This window comes from Cryptotermes secundus, unplaced genomic scaffold (genome assembly GCF_002891405.2).
Source record: "Cryptotermes secundus unplaced genomic scaffold, Csec_1.0 scaffold480, whole genome shotgun sequence".
NCBI lineage: Eukaryota > Metazoa > Arthropoda > Insecta > Blattodea > Kalotermitidae > Cryptotermes > Cryptotermes secundus.
This window is the reverse complement of record NW_019732379.1, coordinates 1,040,271-1,065,768: the sequence shown is the minus strand read 5'-3', so window position 1 is coordinate 1,065,768 and position 25,498 is coordinate 1,040,271. Positions and strand designations below refer to the sequence as shown.

General features: G+C 41.8%; 1 protein-coding gene across 3 annotated transcripts in view; it reads right to left on the bottom strand.

Moving 5' to 3' along the window:
* Positions 1-25,498, bottom strand: part of LOC111867576 — a 453,586-nt gene that overhangs the window by 170,795 nt on the left and 257,293 nt on the right. For all 3 annotated transcript variants that reach the window (XR_004513358.1, XR_004513359.1, XM_033752722.1), the window contains exons 3-4: positions 14,985-15,391; positions 199-306 (exon numbers count right to left, since the gene is read on the bottom strand). Coding sequence is in view for 1 of the 3 variants with exons in the window: in XM_033752722.1 (XP_033608613.1) it covers positions 199-306; positions 14,985-15,391 (515 nt within the window). In the remaining 2 variants the exon portion in view is untranslated. The remainder of the gene's footprint in view (positions 1-198; positions 307-14,984; positions 15,392-25,498) is intronic.

Genomic DNA, 25,498 nt, shown 5'->3' with positions numbered 1-25,498 from the left:
CTGCATAAGAGAGACATTGAAGTTCTATATTAGTTTATTCACTGAATCATATTCCGTGCTGAATATCGACAGAGGAAATGAGCGAACGAACAAGGAACCACCATGAAACCAGAAACCAACAGCACCACCAAGCTCGAGACGAGGACAAAGCAACCAACAGCGGCAGCAGACGACAATACAGGTTATACATGTTACTACCTCTTGATCTTCCGGAGTCTCGTGTACAAAGCCATAACGGCGCGGAGGTTCTGCCACTTCTGCTCGCCGACACTTTTCGACCTACTCTGATTAGCAAGCGGTGGAGGTCTGCAAACATTGGAGAGGATCATTTCAGCCTTGCAACATCCCTTCAGATCTATTCATTGCATATGCAGGTGGCCACACCTTATTTCAGGTAACGTGAATGGATGATACATTTGAAAATTTTTAAAATATGAGTACTTAACACCACAGAATACATACAACAACAAACAAGTAAAACTGAAATTGGAAAATACATTTAATTCACACTTATGTAAATGAAGTAATCTTGTGTCACAAAACTTAACTGAATGTAAACAAATTAACTTATCCCTAAAGTTGAACTCAATTTATGTTAAATATTATAGTTTGAAACATATTATAATAATATTAGTACTTAAGTTATAGCAATGTAAGTGTCTGATACAGTATCACAAAAATAACTGAGGTTAGCTTAAAATAAATTTTAATGTCTATGATCGGTTACTGTTCACTGTGTTACCGACCGATGTCCCACAAGGTTCCTGCCCCTATACATGTCAGTTTTTCCTGCATACATCAACACCAACAAGAAAGCAAATCACATGAATTCACTGTTACACTAATATGGTATAGCGTTAATATTTTGGCTGACATACTGAGTGAAATAATGGTTTAAAATTTAGTAGTATAAATGAAGTCAGATACCACGAAATTCATGACCTCAATTGTCTTTGTGACCCTGAAATTCATGTCCTATAAAAAATATAACATTTAAACTGTTACTATAGGAAACAAGTAATAAAGCGAACATACTTCATATTCACACAACTCGCTAATTAAACCTTCATATACCAACTTACGAGACTTAGAATATCTATCTGCCTTACACATTTTCACATTAAAAACAGTGAACATATGAACATATAAACCGTATTTCCATTTTTGCAATGGATAGCGCCTCACTTTATGAAGTGCACGTTTTTACCAGAGAAAGGTTACGAAATTAAACCTTGTTACTTTCTAAGTCTTAACATCCCTGATACTATTCATCTGGTGCAGCCTGAAAGAGATAAGGTGAAACAAGGCTGCGGCTTTTCCAAGCACCCTACTACAAACAAAACAGTGAAGTTATGAAGCTAAGTTTAGAGGTTACGTAAACACAACAACTCGAACACATTACGAAACAACTTTTTCAACTTTAATATATTCCGTAGGTCTGTAATGAGAGACTTTCACATCAGATTTTCAACATGCCTACAATATGAGCTGTTATGTGATTATGTAGAAAACAATTATCATTTTAATAAGATCTACAAATTTGTGATGTTGGTATATTAGTACAGTTACTGACTTTCTGGACATTATTCATTGTCCTGTTTCTTACATAAAAATATTTCGGAGACACTGTACCGTTTCCCAAACGTCGTTTTTAAAAAACAGGACAATGGATAATGTCCAAACGTAAACGTGTAAACATGTTAAAACAAAACTATACAATATTCATGATTATGTGAGTTTTTTACCTCAATATACTATCATTAGTACGTGAGAATGACACTAAGCAGCAGGTGCATTCCTAAGCTCTGTTGCATTCACAGAAAGGGAGTTAAATACCAAGGGACCACCAAACCTCTGCAAATTAATTACTCTATTTAACGCCAGCCACCATTTCGTTCCTCTATTATTTGTTCAGACCAGGAACTCTTCCTGGTATTTCCATGGGACAGCAGTGAACAGAAGCAAAGAAGGGAAAGGCATGAAACTTGATATCTCTAGAAAGAATAACTGGAGGATGTTTGAGAACAAAAGAGTGGGAATATTTGGATCTAGGGGCAAAGAAACAAGAGCAGAATGGAGATATTGAGTGCAAATGAGGATGTTCACATGCTTAACGTGATCGAATTGGAATAAGACTGGCAAGGCACGTAACGCGAATGCATACAAAATGTTAACTGGAAAACCTAAAGCGAAAACACCACATTGAAAACCGATGGACATAAGGGAGTAAGGGGTATTAAGTGGAACTGAGTGTGTGTACTGGATCCATCTATTTCAGGACATGGACCAACTGAAGGCTCTTGTGAACACGGTAATGAATTTTCACATTCCGTAATGACGGGCAATTCTACGTCTAGCTGAGCGTATATTTCTTTCTGAAGAATAACTCCTTTGAAACTTAGAAAATTCAAGTGGTGTTACTCATAGTCGATTCAAACCTCTGTTTCAGCGAAGTAAATACATATAATTAACAATACAAGTAATAAATTTTCTCCCCAAGTTACGTTCCTACGTATATGGGAAACGACGTACAGGTTATATTTTCGAGCGTAGTCTCTTCATGGTATTTAGAGTAATTGCAAATTAGTCTGTGGTGTGATTACGTCGTCTCAGTACCCTCATTGTAACACCACGCATCTGAATTTTAGTGGAAATTTCTTTTACGCAGCTGGGCCTCCTTGGAGTTCTCTCTCTCCTTCACACCATGGCTTTGTAATATCACGTTTCAGAGAAATTTAATTTTTACCTTAAATTGAATTTTAATGCAAAACAGCCTGTAATGCATTTAAATAACTTTCCATAAAATGTAAATACGTGCTGTTAGACTGAAGGTCTCAGAATATAATTATTAACATATGCTGCAAGAACAGAGAGAAACCTTACAGAAACATTTCTGTGTATTTCCATTCATATAATTAATGAACTGTGAGATTTGAAAATCTCACTGCTGGTGACTGTGAATATTGTTGTCTAATAAGATGTGACGCCATAAAGTCTAATAGTTCGTCACTAATATTTCGGAGGAATATGGAGACTCCATTTTCAGGTAAATTAATTCTTCTACCTATAGGATGAAGGCAGCACATTCTTCCAAAATACTGATAACAATTTACCAGACTGAAAGTACTCACATCCCAGAAGACAATTTAATCAATCTTAAAAATTAACTAATTTATGGATATTCAAGTTACTTACGAATAGAACGCTTGCATTATTCTTCGGAAAGTGTAATTAGGAACGAAGTAACCCAATGATTTAGTCTACGACAACCATTGCAACCGTTGCTTCTTTGATTCTGAGTACGTATGACTCACTTCTTTTACTGTAACTTTACATGTACGAGTATATTCAACATCCCTCACAGTTCTGTTGCCTGCGACTTCGTAAAAGCTTTAGACGTACTTTAGTTATGACCTTGCTTTCCATTAGCAGCTTAGCTATGAGGAGTACAAAAGTATTCCTTCCGTATCCAGAATTTCATTCTGTCCACAAAGTAATCCAGTCGGCAGGGTCATGGCTGGAGATTCCTCTGGAATACTCGATTCTTCTGAGTCGCGTTTTGTCTCAAAGACACGATTTCCAACAGCTTGTGTTCTTGTCTAACTACTGCCCTAGAACTGACCCCGTCTTGAAACGACAATAATATCTCGGCTATTTCAGTATCTTCCTGTCTTTAGACGAAGATTCATTACCTAATAATTGTCAATTGCAAGTAACTGCTGGGTAACATAGTAATTCCCAGCCCATTACTAGGCAACGGACACAGTAACAACTAAAAAGAGGTTAAGCTATCCTTGTAACAGGCAGTGGAGACCCATAGGGCTCTGAGATGTCGAGGCTAGCACACGTCGGTGACTTTGTCATTATTATGCGCCGGTCGCCCTTTACTCCCCAGGAAGGTTCCTGGTACTCATTTCTGTTAGAGGCTGAGTCGACCCCAGGGCATAGTGCGGCTGAAAGGATTAGGTCAACTGAAAAATCCAATGACTTCATCGGGAATCGAACCGGCGACCCTTAGATTTGTAGCATAGTGCACCCATCATTACGATTAGAGACAATTTTCGAAACGGCGTTTTCTGTGCTGTTTGTGCTAAATGATTACGGACAACTCAAAGAATTAGGCAGGCAGGCTTAAACTTGGAGGTCACGCCTACAGCTGCTCAGCTGACTGAAGTGCAGTTTCGGAGTAATTACATAAGTTAATTCATAACCTGCTGCACAAGACTGCATTTAGAGGAAACCTCTTTACATCTTGTATAAATGTGCCTTTATATAGTGCAGTGACAAAAGATGCAGAGTTCATAGTGACCTGGATACCTTGACAGCGCGGATATGCATGTGCTGAAACTACGGTCAAACAAACGTAGTGTCTACATAGAAACACCAAACTCTCCTTCGTCGAAGAAGAGTCTGCACTTCGAAACACGTACATGTCTACGAGAGAATAAAAATCTTGGTCATGGATCTCGAGGAGACTGAAGTCAGAAATTACTGTACTGGCGAAGTCCAGCAGCAATTTAACCGACCGACCAATTGACCGAAATAGGCTGTTGGAGCGAAGAGCTGAGTTGGAGCAATGAGTTAGTTGCAAGTCAGTCGCAAGCCAGTGAGGACAGGGGACATGAACAGAGAAGCTAAGGAAATCCACATTGTTGAGAAGTGTAACCGAGCAACGGCTAATAAAGATAAACTAAAAAGACTTAGCGTGCGTTATAGTAAATCATAACTTACGTAGATCAAAGACGGTGTTATAATTACGAGAGGAAGTCAGAAATTATCCGTACTTTCGGCATATAACAACTTTAGGTTTGTCACACTGCCTTCTGCGCATGCATGCTTAGAGTTGGCACTATTATGGTCACGTGATTGAAGTTTGACATTGATCGCGTCATTTTCCTTGATGCTGTGACAGTGTAAACATGGTCGCTGCGCTAGCAGTGTGCACCAAGGAGGGACAAAGAACAGTGATCCGATTTCTCTGGTTGGAAGGTGTGTCAGGGGCTGAAATTCATCGGTGGGTCCATCATTATGAGCCAGAACCCAAAAGCCAGAGTATGGCGTGGAAACACCCGGAATCGCCAACGAAGAAGAAATTCAAGACTCAATCTTCCGCGGGAAAGATGATGCTAACCGTTTTTGGGACTCAGAAGGGCCTAAACTGGATGACTACCTGGAAAAAGGGTGTACGATCAACAGTGCAAGATACAGTGATTTGCTGGCCAACAATCTGAAGCCAGCAATTCGCACCAAACTCCGAGGCCTATTGTTGAAGAAAGTGTTGTTGCTGCTGCATGACAATGCACGCCCACACATGGCCGGCCAGACCGTTGAAACCATTAACCATTTGGGTTTCGAGGTGCTGGAACACCCTGTCTACATCCCAGATCTCGCCCCTTCCGACTATCATCTCTTTGGGCTGCTCAAATATGCTTTACGAGGTCGTCGATTTTCTAGGGACAAAGAAGTGCGGGAAGCGGTGCATAAATGGTTCCGCGACCAAGCGAAACCTTTTTCTTGGAGGGAATACGCAAGCTTGTGGACCGCTGGACCAAGTGCATCGAAAAGGAAGGACATGGTTGCGCGACCAACCGAAAATCTTCTTCTTGCGGGGGGGATACGCAAGCTTTTGGACCGCTGGGCCAAGTGCATCAACAAGGAAGGAGATGGTTGCGTGACCAACCAAAAACCTTCTTCTTGGAGGGAATACGCAAGCTTGTGGTCCGCTGGACCAAGTGCATCAACAAGGAAGGAGATGGTTGCGCGACCAACCGAAAACCTTCTTCTTGGAGGGAATACACAAGCTTGTGGACCGCTGGACCAAGTGCATCAACAAGGAAGGAGATGGTTGCGTGACCAACCAAAAACCTTCTTCTTGCGGGGGGGATACGCAAGCTTTTGGACCGCCGGGCCAAGTGCATCAACAAGGAAGGAGATGGTTGCGCGACCAACCGAAAATCTTCTTCTTGGAGGAATACGCAAGCTTGTGGACCGCTGGACCAAGTGCATCAACAAGGAAGGAGATGATTGCATGACCAACCAAAAACTTTCTTCTTGGAGGGAATACGCAAGCTTGTGGACCGCTGAACCAAGTGCATCGAAAAGGAAGGAGACTATGTAGAAAAATGACGTACTTGTTCAACCCCTACTTTTGTGTACATAAATTGGAACAACAAGAATGCGGATAATTTTTTACTTCCTTGCACATTTGAAGGCACAAATTATAATAAGAGTTCAATAAATCCAATTATTAATGGAAACCCGTGTATCGTCATTAAAATATTAACAATTCCTTGCTTAAATTGGATTAGATAACCTGTCCAAGTCTCAGACCCTTAATAACATTTCGTAGCACGTAAGTTATTATGGTCAGGAATGACAGCCCACAGCCCAACCCTTCCGGGGCTATTTATTCGTCCATCTGCAATGCGAGTGCTCACTGTACCGCGTGTGCAAGGTACCCATGCACTGCTTGAATTCCGCTGAGCTTAAAACTTTTCAAACACCGGTTAAAGAAAGCAAACGGATCAGTTTCAACCAGCTTAAATTCATAAATAAACGTAAAGTTGTCCCTGTGCTTAGTACTTAAGCACTAAGCCATAAAGGGGTATGGGGGAGTGGATGTATAGATCCATAAAATTTCGCCAACGAAACAACGTTTTTATTGATTTTGGTTACACTTGGATTATATTACATGTTTCGTCCCTTAAAGGGTCATTATCAAGGGTTTCCAGTTACACATTAATTATTGAATTGCAACGTGAAATCCTATATTTCTATTTACCTATATTTACATACACTCATGTGTAGCTATATTGTGGCCTATGTAAATAAACAGGAATATAGAGATTTCACGTCGTGATTCAGTAATTAATAATGTGTAATTGGAAACACCTGAATATGGCTCTTTGAGGGTCGAAATATGCAATGTAACCAAAGTGTAACCAAATCAATAAAAAGGCTGTTGCGTCGATGGCGAAATTTTGTATTTCTGTTGTACTTAACGCAACAGGATACCAACAATAACCTCGTAAACTTGAACAATGCTAATGCTACTAAATTAATTTTGAGCCATGTATCATGTGACCTATGGAAGCAGAAGTGAAGACGAAAATGACACGTGTGTGCTCATGGTAGCAGAATTTTGGGTAAGTCGGCGGTGAACGTATTCATAAGATCTCAGCGGAGAGAACCCGTTACTAACGCGAAGTAAGAACCCTTGACATAAATGAGAGTCACACTACATTTCCTCATGAAGGGTGAATTAGCTAATAAAACAAAGTTAGCTATAATATTATATTTCAGCATCCTGTTGCTTTGATTTATCATTCGTTCACTCATTTCCGTCTCAACTGCAAAATAAAAAGTTCACAGTCTCTCTTTTATTTTAAAAATGCATGGGATGCACTGACATTAAGAACTGGTACAGCGTGACGGTTTATATCAGTGAACAATTCCCTGAAGATGGCTTTGTTAAGGCCGAAACATGTTGCAATTAAATATGATTTTAATGATATTTTAAAATAAAGGAGTGTGTGAACGGTTTGTGTTGCACTAGAGATGGAAACGAGTGAACGGAAGTTTGCTTATATAATTGCGGTTTCCTCGTGCATTGAAACCCAGCCACTATAACTACATACAGTTACAATGAAGGGTCTCAGTTTCATTAGTACACTCTTCATTTAATAGCAGTGTCCTCTGCCTCTCATTTTCTTCAACTCTCATATTCATATTTCGTTTTAATGTAATTATTTTGTACATAATATTTATTTTGTAATAAATTCCACATATTAAAATTACTTCGGAAAGCTATACGTAATTTAATTAACTAAATGTAAACTAATTATTATTAAACTGTACAACTGATGTTTTCCTAATATTAAGTTCTACCTATGCCGAATTTCCTTTCGCAGAGCAACACAGAATGGAAATGTAGCAAATATTTTTGAACTGGTTCCAGTCTGAGCCGAACTTCTTTCTAGTTCTCAGTTCACTAGACACAATACTGGCAGAATTAAGGTTTCAGGGAAGTCCTAACTGCGTTGGATGAAGTCAAATTACCGAGGTCGTCTTACTGTATGCTGCATATCATTTAATTACGCCGTCCAAAGAAGCTAAAATATAATACCTTAGCCTTGCTTGAACTAGGTACTCAGAAAATGCATCTTCTGACTAAATTTTCGAAAAAGAAACCGAAGATAAAAAAAGTGGAAAGAAGTTTCGATTGCACGAAGTTTTCGAACGTAGTATATCCTGTTTTCTATTATTATGAATCTGTACTTTAAAATCGATTAATATTAATCGCGTTGGTGCCATGTTGTAATCGCATATCCATTCTTGCATATAAAAATAAAGAGCAGGGCTACACCACATAGAACATAACTATTTATGAAGTCTTCACCATGTACAGAATATTGACGCGGAAAGTGGTTCGAAATGCGTCCGAAAGGATGAAAATTAAGATGGATGTCGGGGAACTATGTGCGAGGGCGAAGTTCGAAGGGCTGCAGGATTGTGCAAAGTGGCTGGCTGTTAAGACTTCATATGTTATTACCAAAAATAAAAATCTGTTCCATTATATAGAGTACATTTACACTATTTCGAGACAGAGGACGATGCTATTTTGTTCTATAACATTCTGTATTTCCTACGAAATTAGGACTTATTCCAAAGTTGAAAAAGTTCTCTATAGACGGGTCCGTCATGGGGTGGTCAATTTAGAAAGTCGTACCAAAAAAAAAAAAGAAAGACTTGCCTTGAAACAAGTTTACCACAAACAATATATTGAATAAGCTATTAAATTACAGACAATAATGAGGTAAATATTTTAACGTAGTGTACAAATAATTTTCAACTCCAAGCTGTACGTTAAGACATACAACACATTTTGATGTGAATTTAATGAAAACCAGATGTTAAACTGGATAGACGCCGGTTAAAATATAATTCCCTTGACAAATTCTGTTCCTCACCTCCGTCACCGCTCCCACACGGCCGCTGCGGTCTGTTCAGCATTCTATGATGTGGGTTCCGTGGGGGAATTTCAAGGAGGATAAATCGGCCTGAATGTGATGCTGACCACTGACCTCCGTCTAGTACCAAGGCTGAAAATACGCGGAGATTCACCTCCACTTTCTCTATACACATTTATGGCGTGATATTTAGCAAACAGATCATTTTTATTTAGGCTTCCAATGCTAAACGTCGTTAAAACAGGATGTTATCAATGTCATACAACTTCACCAGTGTTCTTTCATTTCTCACACAAAAGAACTACAGAACGCCTTGGTGTCCGCTGACCTGTCAATTAAGCAGACAGTCTGCAGCCACATGTTCACGCTGGTTCTTCGTTCGCGGACTTTTCTACCCTAAAGATGGAGGCGATAGGTTTCTCCGAAACGTCGGTTCACACAAGATCTACACGGTGTCACATCCCAGAAGACGGCATTCTTCATAGTCACCGCAGTGAAAACTTCAAATCTTACAAAGGCAAGACTTTCTTTTGTTAATTTTTAATCTGCAGGAATTTAGACAGGAGTCTGAACTGAATGGTGGAAAGCATTTCCTGAGCCTAATTCTATTAACGTCGTCAAGAACAGACATTACTGTGCATAAATTCGTTTCCATCCGACTTCCAGAAGAGTCAAGTCTCTCCTTATGGAGTCTGAGGAGTTCATTACCGTGCTCACAAGAGCTCACCACCGGACCCAATCCTGAATCAGACAGAACTTTTCCACCCTCTCCCATTCTATTAATTTAAGATGTATATTTTAATATTATCGTACCAACTAGGTCTAAGTCTTCAATGAAGTCTATACCCTTCAGGTTTTCCTACTGAAGTGTTCTACACGTTTCTGGTCTCTCCCACGTGGGCTACATGTCCTGCAAATTTCATCCAACGCCACTTTGTGATCCCTCTTACGTAGTTTTCTCCAGCCTCATGTAATATCCTCACTGTTAGACAAAAGTATTCTCTTTAGAGCTCTCACTTAAATCTGCGCTATATTTTTGCAACTGTTCGCTCCAGGCGCACCTCCCTACCCCGCGCCACTCCTTCCGACCCAGTTTCAAGGCGCCCACATTGGAACCGAACCACTACCGTTTCCTCGTGCTTCTCACGAATCCTGTCAGTCTGCAAAACGAATATTCATTTACGTTCCGACTTGTCTATCGCTTCACGATGCTCTGGTTTTAAAATTACTCTACGAGCTCCACCAGTTCTGCCAGTTCTACCGATTTTGTTGACCTGTCTTATTTTTCTGTCCGGAATAGTTATTTTCGCTCTCTATATGGCTCTTCTCCTACGTAACGACTTTATTTCAACTACTTCAGTTAATACGCAAATAAATAAGGGGCCAAACTGTTAATATTTATATTTCATTATATTTCCTTCTGATCTCAGCGCCCTAGTCCCTAATGAAATGTGTTCAAACGCCAATGTGTACGACGATTATTTTAAAATATAAACGTTTGGTTCATATGGTTAATCGGCAGTTATCTCAGTCTGTTACGCACAGTACCACTACAGATTTCTGTAAACGGGCTATGGGCTGGATGGCTGAGGTTTGATCCCAGGCAGTGCAAATAATTCTCTCTCTTCCCCACAGCGTCCAGACCGGCTCAGGGGCTCACCCAGTCTCCTATTCAATGGGTACCGAAAGCTCCGTCCCCAGGGGTTAAATGGCAGGGGCGTGAAGCTGACCACTTATCTCCACCTATGCCGAGGTCGGGAATGGTGAGCTACACTTGCACTCTCTAATATGTCTTCATGGCAGTGCTTAATTAATTAAACTCAGGGATCACTTTTTGGGCACGCGGTAGCGTAGTTGGGTGAGGCACTATGCTATAAGCCAGAGAGTGGCGGGTTCGATTATTTCGCTGTCGTTGCCTAGCAACGGGTCTACATTCCACAGTATGCAACAACCCCTTGCATATATGAAAAATCACTATAAATTGTTCCAGTAGCAAATCAGAAGTTCAAGGGAATTCTCTTCTGAATGCTATTTCAGATAGTGTCACACTGCAGGTATAATTTCATTTGATCCGCATTATCCCAAGCAAAACTCGTCAATTTAAATAAATCGCACTACAAATGGATGACTAAAGTACACACAATTAATCAAACTGCAGTCTCCAATAATTGTGAGCGGACGCGACTAATTCATGGGATTACAAGGAAATTAGTCTGATCGCGAAACAAGGACATGGAAATACGTATTGAATGCCTGAATAAAACGGTAATATGAAGCTCAAAGGTGATCACGAGGATTCCACACTTCGCTGAAACACTAATATGATGTTTGTCAACGTATTGATGTACGTGTATATGTCAATTGGACATGTTCTGAATTTGCGGAGTGAGGATACTGTGACGTGTATGCTCACTGCTAGGCAACGACTCGCTAAACACATTCCCGCAGAAGCAAACGAGAGGAACATTAGAACGTCTATTGCTAGGCAACGGCGTGGCAAACACGCCTCAACAGAGGCTGTTTTCTGTGAGGTCCGTGCAAAGTGGTTATAAAGAAGTGTTCGACACAACAGAAAGATATTCGAGTAGAGTGAATAGTTATGACGGAAGTGAAGGGTCGAGCTTAGAGACGCCAGCCTGTGGGATAGGAGCTTGGGAGCAGAGGAATTAAATTGGGTAGAATCTTCGGAATTGATAGCTGCACAATAATGGCACGCAACGAGTGAGACTGTGGAAAGATGACTCCACGTATAATTTTAAGTGAGACTGTGATAAAACCGTTGCCAGGATACGACTAGTGAAGACTGAGAATCCTAGTGCGTGCGTAACAGTGAACCGGAAAGTGTGTAGAAGAGCAGTAGCGCTGTATTGCCTGTAGTTCCCAGTTTTGTGAATGATAAGGGTGGAATAAATCCAATCATTCAATCCATAACCTCCCTGTAAGTCACCCCTACACGTGACAATATTGCAAATAACGTGTTTCTAATGCTGTTGTAATGAGAGCTTCGAGGATACGCTAGCCACGCCGATATTGGGGGTGGGGGTGGGAATGTGAAACCTGCATGTAACAACGTTCCTGGGGGAGTCAAGACTCGAATATTTTGGCAGTCTGAGACGGACATAGGAAAAAATTTAAAATGATCTTGGAGAATTAAGAATGTGGTAAAGATTAAGGGGCAAGCGGATACAGGCAGCTGGAATGGGGAGTTTTGTATTCAGTAGCGAACTCTACTTTTATGGTAAAGGAATATCACTGCGCTCAAAAAATTTCTGTTATGGGACCAGCTAAATCCAATCCACAATTTCAGACAGCATATCTTAAAGAAATCCACTTCCTTTATTATTGTTATAATTACGACTAGCTTTCGACATGATGTCCTCCCTTGCGATTTTCCAGATCTGCATGTGTTTCACCTCTGGCTTACATTACACCTGTGTCCTCTAATTAAACGAATTTTAAGGGTTCAGATTTGAATGGTTAACTATATATCTACGGCTCTCCATACCTTCGTTGAACCTTGCCCGCTTTTTTAGTTTCTTAACCTAGATAGATTCAGTAGCAATCCTTGGACAGGGGATCAGCCCATCGCAAGGCCGCTACCTACACAGAACAACACAAAAAATAAACGGACACATGTATCCATGCCTTGAGTGGAATTCGAACCCACGATCCCAGTGTTCTAGCGAGCAAACATATTTCATACCTTAGAGCGCGAGGCCACTATGATTGGCTTTCGAATGGTTATACTGCATTTAAATTTACAATGAGTGAATTACTTTCCTGACTAATTTATTTCTACGATTAAAAATCAAACTGTAATGCAGATATTTATGTAGAAAACCATGCGTGATTTCTTAGGATATATACTATAGTATTAGGCGATGTGAATTTGTGAATTGTTATTTCGTCTTAATATTGAGCATTCTTCTGAAGAAATCCAATTTCGTTTAGGCACGGAGACTGCTGGTATGATTTAAGAGCGTACGAGGTAGAAACTTATAAGGGGAACAGCAGAATTCAAACCTTCTGCAGTCCCTCAGTCTATCCATTACTGTCGCTACTGATGTCAAATGGCAACCGCTGTTTGTCTGAATACTTAAGTGTAAACCTTACTATGGAATCCCGCTCGTGAACAAAGTCTGACTGAATACTGAAGGAGGATGGTAGCTTCCCACATTCAGTTTTCCACCGGAGTGGGCTATCATGAAGTTGCTTCAGTACTCAGCCTGACAGTAGCGTAATCTGTAATACTCCCAAAGCCTTGACGGGCAGAGGACTTTGAGACGAGGTGAAGGGTCTTCACTCTAAATTAAAAACAAAGCCGTATTTACCTACATTTCAACAGAGGCCTATGTAAACTTACTTCAGGTGCAAAGAAAAAATTATTTTCACAGTCATTCAGCTATCACAAAAACCATTTTGCATGTAAGTTCAAGATAAAAGATAAAGTTTTCTCTATGCTTAATTAAGCACTACGTCATGAAGACGCATGAAGATGTTGATGTAAGCTTCACCGTTCCTGACCTCGGAATTACACGGACATGTCTGGTTAGCATCACGCCTGTGAGAAAATCTGCGGGTACCCATCGGACGCGGTAGCGCAGTTGGATGAGGCACTATGCTACAAGCCGGAAGGTCGCCGGTTCAAGTCCCGATGAGGTCATTGGATTATTTTCAACTTACCTAATTTTTCCAGCCGCACTATGGCCCTGGGATGCGTCATAGCTGAAACGGTTAGTCACTGGATTTCCACCGCGGTGGCCCGGGTTCCATCCCGGGTCTGGTCAAGTGGGATTTGTGGTGGACAAAGTGGCACTGGGGCAGGTTTTCTTTGAGTAATTCAGTCTCCCCTGTCAATCTCCATTCCACCAATTGCTCCACAATCACCCTCACCTATCATCTGGGGCTGGTACAATAGTCCAGAAGTGGCCGCAGTACAAGGGACTTAGTCCCCGCCACTAGCAATAAAAAAAATGACCCTGGGATAGACTCAGCCTCTAACAGAAATGAGTACCAGGAATATTCTTGAATGTTCTTGGGGGTAAAGGGCGGCCGGCGAGTAGGGTTGACAACCTTGCCGCCATCGATGAGCCGATTGTCTAGAAAATGTGGGAACCTTAACAGCTCACAACACTATGGGCATCCATGGTCTGTTACAGGGATACCTTTACTTTTTTTACCCATCGGACAAGATGCTGGGTGTGGCCCTGAGGCGGACAGGACGCTCTGAAGAGAAAATTTCCTTTTCATAACGGGAATTAGAAATCTGCTGGTCCAGCTCGCACCCGACGGTATACCGACTGAGATATCCCGGCTCAACTGGGTATAATGAAATTGTAAATTAGTTAATTATTTGATCTGCAAAGGCAACTCAATACAAGTTCGAAGGAATTGTAATTAAACTGCTTATGCTACTCATTATGACCCTCACATTCTAGTACCCATTGGCCAGGAGGTTGGGTGGCCTCCAGCGTTGGTCTGGAATCTGCGGAGAAAATTCTTGGCCCTACCGGGACTCGAACTCCGCGACCTCTCGGTCAAGTATGTAGCCAGTCTCCATACAGACTGCGCTATCCCGGCTACACACACCTGACTTAATACTCTGTTGCATTAGTAGGAATGTAGAACGCTACTGCTGGTCGTTATCCACATAAATGCAAAGCATCAACTTTTTGTCTGAACTGAATACACGTCACGATTTATGTAATGTAGACTCGGCTGTAATTAATTGCTCATTCCAGACTTCCTTATCAAGATAGCAGAAAACATGATGACTCTTGGTGATGAACGGCCATCTTGTAGTACGCTGCGTTATAGTGTCAACGTTTGGGAAACATGCAACGGAAATTTTAACCCAATGATGTCACTAATTAAGCTTACAGAACAACATTATCACTCTCCCAGATGTGAAAGATTATCATTTGAGTGTGCTAACACCAGCCAAACATATCTAAAAGTAATGGAAATTGTTTAAGACTGGAAAGGCAAGCCTCTGCGAGATACTGAGAACAGTACCTTTGTCCGGGGCTCTTGTCAGATGAAGCGATGCTGTCCCTCTTGCTGCAGCTTCCTGACGCATCCTCTCCTTCTCCGCCATGGCCATCCTCTTCACCGTCTTCCTCCCTGGATGTTACCAAAGACTGAACCCCGGACTGTCGAGGAGACGACTCACTGGCACTCCCTTCCGACAGAGTTCCCCCCACTGCCCCGCTTGCTGTGGTATCATCTCCAGAAGGTGCTGACGAGGGCCCAGGTCCGATACCCGTGGTGTCCACCATCATGGGGCGATGACGACGCAGTGCTGATGGCGGTAGCGGCGACGACGAAGAGGATGAGGAGGCAGGACCGCCGCCCCCGCCCCCACCGTCTGGGGAGTAATGAAGGTGGTGGTGAGCTGAAGAAGACCCCTCCACTTCCTCCACCTGCAAACAAAAATAGGCCGAGTTGTATAAGCGGTGCCCCAGGCCGGTTACCAGTTACCGCACGTCTTCTTCTATCTCTGTTGCTCCCACTTGGGACATAGGTCATCCATAAATTGTTCGCTTCGCTTCAATTTCTTAAATCTCAGACAGTCGGTAGGACTCATTGGACGGGGAATCAGCACGTCGCAAGGCCGCTACCAAACACAAACTCAGAATAAAATCAGACAGACAATCATGCCTTGAGTGGGATTGGAACCCACGATTCCAGTGCTTGGGCAAGCGGAAACATTTCATGTCTAAGACAGAGCGGCCATTTTGGTCATTAATTACTACATGAACCGTAAACTAATTTCGCCACGTGTTCCACAGCTGCTTGTAACAGCTGTCCATGAATTGTTCAGTGAGACACGAAAATGGGTAGATTTACCGTATACACTTCGCTTGCTATCACGCAATTTAACACAAGTAAAGCTGCAGGTTCTTTTCAGAAAAGTTGTGTCTAATTTGAAATGTCGGTTTAGATGTAAAGATATGAGGAGGCAATGCTGTAATACAAATATACATAGCGTGGGACAAACTAGGTCCAACAAAGTCCACAAACAAACAGATCCAACCACACTAAAAGAGCACAGATAACCTGTTTTATTCAAACATTATTTATTGCCGAACATAGGCCTCCCATTAGGCGTGGAAAAATTAAAATACTTACAAAATTATATATATGAATCTATTGCATTTCTTACAAAAAGAGTCTACTCTTGATTCGTAATTCTCTATTTCTCCTCAACATCTCCTTTCTTTGACACAATCTTACTGCTGTACAGCTTTAAGAGAATATCTCTTGTAACCTTCTGAACTATGAATGACAACGTTCTGACCGGAACGTTACAGAGATGCATGAATAAGCATCCGACTGGCAGTGCCTGTCTTTGCACAGAGATAGAAATGGATTCAAGAGAATGGCAAATATTGGACTAATGACCACAGATTCCTCGTCCATCCCTTTCTCAGCCAAACCACAGCCGTTAGAGTGTGGAAGCAAACGACGACGACATTCTTACGTTTCCCCATCTCATTGGTGTTTCTGTCGGGATGTAACGTGATGCTGTGTGACGTAATCATGCACTTCACTGATTGGTTTGTGGCCTATGAAATAACGGACTGAATATTGTGGTTACCATGGGACTGATACAAAACAAATATAAAAGGCTTTCGGGGGCAATTCACAGACACTACCCTCTTATTGCACAGACTTTCGGTCCCATAATGTTGTAAACCTTGAGCTGTAAACTACAGCCACCTGCTCACGCTGGTTCCTCGCTCGTGAATTTTTCGACCCTGAAGATGGAGGCGATACATTCCTCCTAAACGTAGGTTCACACAAAATCTACAGGGCGCCACATCCAAGAAGACATTCCTCAAGGAAGAAGTCGCATGAGATACATTTTTTTAGAAAGTTTTCAGAGAAGTTTTAACACTAGCGAGTAAAATTGAAATTCAATATAAACCTGGGAGAAAAACCAATACATGTTATGTTTATACATAGGAAGTTTCCATTCTTTTTTTCACCATATGTGCAACAAAATAAACTGACCATATAAAATTTATGATGGCCCAACTTATTGTTTGCTCACAATTTCATTGTTGAACTCTCTCACTCATATCGCGAAAGAAAGATTATTAAGGTTGGCATACAGCTTAATAGAAATTGCGTTTATCTTCATCTGAATATGGTGAGCAGGGAAATGTCAGCAAGTGGTGGTGTCTCTGAGTGAACTGTCGGTCTTCTGAATGTTACGTGCGTGGGCTCATGCTAATGTAGAGGGCTCTGTGATATTTCAGTAACACTGGATATGCTTCTCTGATACACGAGACAGCTAAGCAATAGGCACATAATTGCATAAGACACGATTACGGAATTTCGTGAAATGCCTTATTTCGTGCTACGACATTAAAAATTCGCTGCAAATGTCGTACGTGTCCCGCAGTTAGTTTGGACAGTTCTCCATACGCGGCTCCACAATCGACTGTGGATACGCATAGGTCTTCATAATGTTACTTAAAACGTATGAGTAGTAACGGTGCTCTACGTTTACCAGAGCAGCTTGCCACACGTACCATAGACTTCATTCGAAATATTCAGCATTTTCGTAAAAAATGTTTCTTTTTTACTGCTAGTGGGGTGGGCCTAAGTCCCTCGAACTGCGGCCACTTCTGGCCTATTGTACCAGCCCGGGATGATAGGTGAGGGTGATTGTGGAGAAATTGGTGGAATGATATTGGCAGGGGAAACCGAAGTACTCGGAGAAAACCTGGCCCAGCGCCACTTTGTCCACGACAAATCCCACTTGACCAAAGCCGGGATTGAACCCGGTCCGCCAAGGTGGGAAGCCAGCGACTAACTGCTTGAGCTATGGCGCGGCCCTAAAAAAAAGTTACACAGAAGTGATATTCTTATTTTTGATATACTCAGAATAAGCTTATGCATGTGACAGGCATAAAGTTAATATGTTCATTTACATTATAGGAGTTGTTAAAAATTCATATATCCATTTTCCAAATGTATTCTTCCACGCGGTCAAGGCATTTGTTCAATTGTTTCAGGGGTACAAACAAAATAATTTTCAGGTCCATTCTGTACTGTTCCACATTCACGGCAATCCACCCCCATTTGGTGATATACGTATATTATTTCCTGGTACGAGTTCGCTTATTACCTCCAGTAATACTTTTATGTTACAAATTCCATACCATGTGTTAAATTCCCGTGTTATATCGGCCAGAGTATCCGAGTTTGTTCAAAAAGATGGATCGAATTCGAATCCCCGTCACAACATACACGACTGTGGGCACCACTCTCTGCTTTCCCATAAGCTACAGGACTCTCGTTGCTGCTCTTCCTTATTTAGAAAACAGATCTGCAACAGGTAGGGGTAGAAGGGAAATTTATTGTGCATCAAGACATAGGAGAGTGGAGGTTTAGCTCCACTCATACTTACTATCGAAATTGGATGGATGTGAACAGTAAGTTTCATTTTCCGACCGCTTAACTTTCCCTGCAACTTATTTTCGGGTAGTTTCCACTAAATTAACAGATTTTCTGGGTAAGAGAACACTTTTTCCCCACACTACGAGTAGGGTTCTAGTGGTTGAGTATCCTGTCACCACGATTGAATAATCGCAGCATATGGGGTCGAAATATTATATTAAACCTACAATATACATTTCAGATAAATGCGTAGTTTGCAGCTCACGAAGAAATATGTAATGAAAAATAAAACGTTGAAAACAGAAAATATTTTGATACTCAGCAGCAAAAGAAGCATGAGCCTGCTGTAAATTATTCGAGCAAACTAAGTAAAATGTCCAAGTTCTGAGTCATGGTTTCTGTTAAAGGTAAAAAGGCAAGGCTATCCCTGTTACAGACCGTGGAGGTCCATGGGGTTTGAGACGTCGAGGCTCGCACATTTTCATGACAATCGGCTCACAGATGGCGATGAGAGAATCAAAAGTCATCATCATCTAAAGGGGTCGAGCTTGTTAGCCCTTCCCGTCCTCAAACAGCAAGCTATCTTCTTCTTAGTTCTCCTGGGTCAAGTCTTCCAATCTGTTCATAATATAACATTTGTTTTGGAGCTGTTCTGATCACGTCCTCTGTAGATGTCCCAGCCAATTTGTCTTCCTTCGGTGTATTTGTTTGTCCAACTTCCTCATATCCAGATATGACTTAATTTCGTCTCTCCTCCCCTTGTCACATAGAGCATAAGCTGCTACATATCGCAGAAACTGCGGAATCAAGTTAAAGGAAAAATTCTGGGAAAAAGTAATGGCCTATTTCCTTTGGTACGATACTGATCGCATATAAAACGGCGCATCTAAGAACACCTTTACTGTTGCGTGTATTCGTTGCCGCGGGTATGTTTTTACTGAGCCGTTGCCTGGCAACGATAAGGGGATACACATACAGAAACAGACTGATGGAAGGGATTTATGAAGTACGCCGTTGAGATGGGTTCAAGTGCCAAGATACGCATACCAATTTTCATGAAGATTGGTTCAGGCATCAGTAAGTTCGCTGGGAGGATACATTTGACACACAGACAGCATGGCGATCTCATAAACATACTTTCATTTTTTAAAGAAAGTAGGTTGAAGAGTTACTTATAATCCTCCAAGAATCAGTGATTTATAACATTACGGCATAAGAAAGTAGAATGTAAGTCAGTTTTGCTCTGTAGCTGTGTTCAGAATTTCAGTGGATCAATACTATCTGACTGGGTTGCAGTTTCCCGTCTAAAATATTCTCCGTACGGAGACGAAAGAGTTTTATTGTTCACTGTCTGTTTGATGGATTGTCAAGACAACAATTCGTATGGACTGTATGGCTATTCTAGATAAACCTGGCGGTTAGAAGCTGCCACATTCCTTTAAGACAGCGGTTTCGTTTTAGGGTATATTTGAGAGCTTACGTCGAGTGCACATATATTTGCTATACAGGACAATTCATAACTGCCCGAGGGTTTCGTTGCCCGTCTTTCAACAATTCCCTCAGTCCTTCGGCGTGTTTGATCTCCAGAATAACTTAATGGACATGGTTGAAGCCCAGTGCAGGCGCGAAGATTAAATTTGAAGGTAATTTTTAAGTTAGTACATCAGAAGCTTCCAACTTCTAACGTTCATGAAACACAAATCAAACACGAAATTCCCCGTAAATAGCTTATCCAACAAGGACACAATCAAGATATGAATTTAATTTAAAATCGATTATTTCTGAAAACAGTGTACATAAATCCTGGCATGTATAGCAGTGACTAAAGTCGCGGGTTCTGAATTTGATGAACGGGTTTATTTACCCTTGATAAAAAGAGTAATTATACGTAACAATAGCGCTATCGCTATTCTACACTTTGTAATTCACTGTTACACACACACACACACACACACACACATACGAGCCGTCTGCTGATAATGCAATTAAAACACAGAACTACAAATGTCTCACTACATCATGTACTCCCAAGAGCACTGCACTATAGCACACATGAAGTCTTAAAATAATGTTACATCTTCACAGGCTAACTTCCTGTGCTCTTCTGTACTCCTAGTTCCAATTCGTTCTGAACTTACAGCTCACGGCTCTCGCTATATAACAGAAGAACGGACATGGACCTACAGTAAACATATATCACGTGATCGCTATCCAACCAGTCTATTGGCGCGTCGGTCGGATCTACAGGAAACACAGCTTCCTCTATTGTTGGGTGCTGGGCAGTGTTTACAGAGCTGTTTCCTGGCAACGCGTTGATCACTCCGTTAAAACGCACATACTGTACATATTGTTGCATATCAATTGCGGCGAGTCATATGTTCAATAATTGAACTTCCACAAGGAATGCAAAATCGTAAAGACCTCCTCTGGGAATTAATGTCATTGAAATTGAGTTACGCCTGCCTTCGTTTATATACTGCGGATTACAACATAATTAAAGACGCTCTCAATCGACTTGATTAATGGTATGGCACATCACTTGATATGAAGTACAGAATGACACATAGAAAACTAAATTCAACGCATATAATCGAAAGCCATAACAGTTCGTCACTTACTGTGTGAAAATTATATGACTTCAAGAGGGAACCCCATCTACTGGCATCGTACACTAGCTCATTTGGCTTGAGGTACTAAATGAAACCTAGAGAACTATCTCAATTCATCTAGTAGAATGACATAGCAGCTCATCTGACATACAGTACTGAGCAGACATAGAAAGCTGTCTCCAATCCATAGAGTAGAACGGCACATAAGCTCGTCTGAACTGAAGTAGTCAGTGAAACCAAGGGAACTATCCTTACTCAATCTAGATGGACGTCAGAGAACATCATTTGAACTCGAGCTGCAACTCAAATCTGAAAAAATTCCTCGCGCTACCTAATTGGACGGCACGATAGCTCATGTGACCTGAATTACTCACTGAGACATAAAAAAATCTCCGCAGTCCATCAAGTTGGATTGTGCAGTGCAGTAGCTCACCTCACCTGAGGTTCTGAAAGGAACCTACAAGAATTTTAACTGATCTACCCGGACNGTAGGACGTTGATTACGGTTACGTTAGCGTTGCGCGTTACGTCACCGCGTGACGTCACCGCGGAGGGGAGGGAGGGAGCGCTTCGTTACCGCCACGCACCTGTGGCCTGAGTCGCCACGTTGCTGCTGGGTAGGGAGGGGGTCTCCGTTCCGCAACATGTTACAATATAAAAGAATCTACCCGGACGATATAGCAGCTCATCTGATGTGAAGTTCTGAAAGAAACGCAGACAAGTGTTAATCAATCCAGTTGAAAACTTGACTTAATTTGAGGCTGCCAAAGAACCCAGAGAAGTTTCAGCCGGTCTGACTGGGTCCCTCTTGTCTGAAGTTCTGAATGAAATCTGAAAAAAAAAAAAGTCAGCCTGTCTAGTCGTAGCTAGAATAGCTCGCTTAATAAAAACCAAAAGTTGTGAATCAATCACACAAAATTCCGAGTATACCTATTATTTTTTATTGCTAGTGGGGTGGGACTAAGTCCCTTGTACTGCGGCCACTTCTGGCCTATTGTACCAGCCCCAGATGATAGGTGAGGGTGATTGTGGAGCAATTGGTGAAATGAAGATTGGCAGGGGAAACATAAGTACTCGGAGAAAACCTGCCCCAACGCCACTTCGTCCACCGCAAATCCCACTTGACCAGACACGGGATCGAATTCCGGCCGCCGCGGTGGGAAGCCAGCGACTAACCGCTTGAGCTATGGCGCGGCCCTGAGTCTACCTAACATTCAGTTGATATTAACAGAAGCAGGAGAAATTTACTGAAAACTTGAACGACTTCTAGCTCCTCATTCACTTGAAAAGTGTGATAATACAGTGAAGTGTATACCCATTGTTAGGCAACAACTTGGTAAACACATTTCCTCGGAAGCAAACGAGCGTAAACAGTGTGACATCCACTGCTAGATAACGGATCAGTAAACACGCCTCCTTAACAACAGATGTTTTTTCTGCGTGGTCCGTGCAAAGCAGTTATAAAGAAGTGTTCAACAGGAAAAGTAACTAAGAGTCGAATTTCGGAATACCAGCCTGCCGGGATATGATATTGGGAAGAGGAAATGAATTGAATCGAGTCTTCGAAATTGGCAGCTGAAGGCTTGGCATTGCAAAGAAGACTCCATGTGAACTGAAGTAAGAGTGAGACTTTTACAAATCCGTTGCCAAAATACGAAGAGTGAAGACTGAGAATCCTATTGCGTGTAACGGTAAACTGCAAAATGCATAGATCAGCGATAGCGATAGCGAAGGTAATAATTTGCGTTAATAAGCATACAACTAATCTAATTTCATGAAGGTAAGTCAATACTGGGAAGCTAATAGGTGGTCAGCTGCTCAAGAACACCTGTATTTTACGGAATTCGAAATTTTATAACCGTGACAGTGACAGCCCGTCACCTGCCCCACATTAATCCAGGTTATACCCTCCAGCACTATTTATTCAAGCCCGTTTTTAATATTACACTCCCACCTATGTTTACGCTCTTCGAGTGATTCTTTCCTGTGGATTTTCCCACCGTAACTCTATGAATTTCTCTCGTGCTCTCTGTTCGCTATAAGCCTTACTCATTTCATCCTCCTTGATTTTGTTATCGTAGTAACATTCGGTTGTGAATGTAAATAATGAACCTCAACGTTAAACAGAGTTTATTGTGTTGTTAACAATACTGCATTAGAGCAACCTGCTGCACAGCTGATCACTTGATATATGTGTTCAAAACAGAACCTTCAATGCAGCTTCAGAGATTAGTGGTCTACCCCCATTTAGTCCATGCTTTAATGTGATTACAACTACATGTTTCGGCCATACAGAGTCATCATCAGGGGTATATAGTATCATGATGATGGCTTTGTGTGGCCCAAACATGTCGTTTAATTTACGTGAAGGCATGGACAAGGTGTTAATTAGACCAATGATCAGTGAATCTGCACTGAAGGCTGCATTATGCGTGTATTAAAAAAACAAACTCCGTGGACTGTAGCCAGCAAGCGAACTATACCGGCCGAGCTACCGCCGCTTGTCGACGAAGTTAGTGCCAACTATAGCGGATAGAGGGTGTTACGTGGTCAGCGCAACGGATGCCTACAGCCGATATTCTCGGGTTTCTAGATCGGAGCCGCTATTTCCTTGAAATAGCTCGTGAATTATCCTCACGACGCTGAGTGAACAACGTTCCAGACCCACTACTTCTTCGATAAATCTGGCAGCGACGGGAATCGAACCCGGGACCTCTGGATATGTAGGCAGGAATACACCACTACACTACACCACAGAGCCAGTCTATGTAGTTATTGTATAGTTCATTACTTTCAACCGCGAAGAAAGGTAAAATTTCCGTAGCCGCTCTGAAAACATAGGGAAACCAAACAGAACTGTATACAGACGTGTACCAGGAGGTACCCAGTTTAACCACAAGACAGTACTGAACTTAACGGAGACAACTAGAACCACTTCTTCCTGGAAAGTAACATCTGATGTAAATTGGACACCAAAAAGCGCGAAGGTCTCCAACTCTGGAATGTAGGCAGAAGGGATCATTAAGGTTGTTCTTATTTAACCTATATGAAAGGACTTTGTAATATAACATCTGGGTACCGTTCCCAATGTTTCTGGAGCCAGTCTTGTAATTTTCGGGACGTCAGATCCGCTGTAAATGTTTGGAAAGTAAGACTTAACCAGGGCGGAGCAATGACAAGGCTGGCTTACATGACAAGAAAGGAAGACGAAGTGAAATTCGGGAAGCTCTCGGTGTCTCTGCCTCCGTCAAGCCATTATGGTTGTCAGTCAACAAGAAGAATAGCTTCAAAGACATCAGGATACAGCACTTCATTTTCTCTTCAACACAGTGACAGCTACGGCCGCGCATTTCCTCGCAGTAAGAGGGAGAGCTGGGAAAGTGATGTTATGTTTTGATGGAAGAGTGGAGCAGCTACTAGTATTTAGTTTTTCGGTCATTTTACAGCATTGCATCAACTACCGATTTTATATCTTTACATGGCATATTATTACAGAGCAGACGATAATTTTTCCGATAATCGAGAGTTTTCACACAATTACTGAATCCTAACATTGAACACCAACGTCGCAAACGCTGAACACTGCAGCCTATCTTGAACCAATTCAGTTCGCAAATCCACTTCCAGATAAATGTCGGTAAATTCTCGAAAATTCGATTCGTCTCCAGAGCGCCATTTTTATGTCTTTACGCTACGCCGATGTCATTCTCAACAGCCGAGATAGTACAGTCGGTAAACGACTTGCTGTGGGATGGACGGCCGAGGGGTAGGAGCTCGATTCCCGATAGGGGCGTCGTCCACGTCAAGACCGGTCCTGGGGTCCACCCAATCTCCTAACCAATGGGTACCGAGGGTATTTTTCCCAGAGTTAAGGCTGCCGGGGAGTGAACATACTTAATCATCTCCAACTGGTTGGGGGCCAAGAATAGGTGATCTATACATCCACTCCCCCACACGCCTTTATTGTGTAATGCTTAATTATTTAAGCACAGGGACAACTTTACCTTTAATATCCAAACCTCTTTAATTTAATGACCCCAAAAATAACACAAAATTTGAACCATGAAGTTCCTTACTTATTACGCAACTGTCTATGCTTCATTGTTTTCTCTTCTTTAGGCACGTGGCCAAGTATAAAAAAGGGAAACAGGAGCGACGCCATAGCTGAGACGGTTAGTCGCCGGCTTCCCACTTCGGAGGCCCGACTACGATCACAAGTCAGGTCATGTGGAAACAGTGGCGAAAAGGGCGGCAGTGGGTCGTATTTCTTAGGAGTAATTCGGTTAGCTTGTCAATCACTCCAACAACTGCTCCTATATTCATTAATTACCCTATCATCAACGTTAGACAAGTATAGTGTCGGTACCGGCAACGCCACTAAGCAACAAACTTAAATTTAAACGAAAGGAAACTCAGCGCCCTAGCAGAAATTAATGGACGTGTGGACTGGTAACTGACACTGGAAAATAAAGCGATATACCTGTCTTTTAAAATGATTGGAAAACTCTA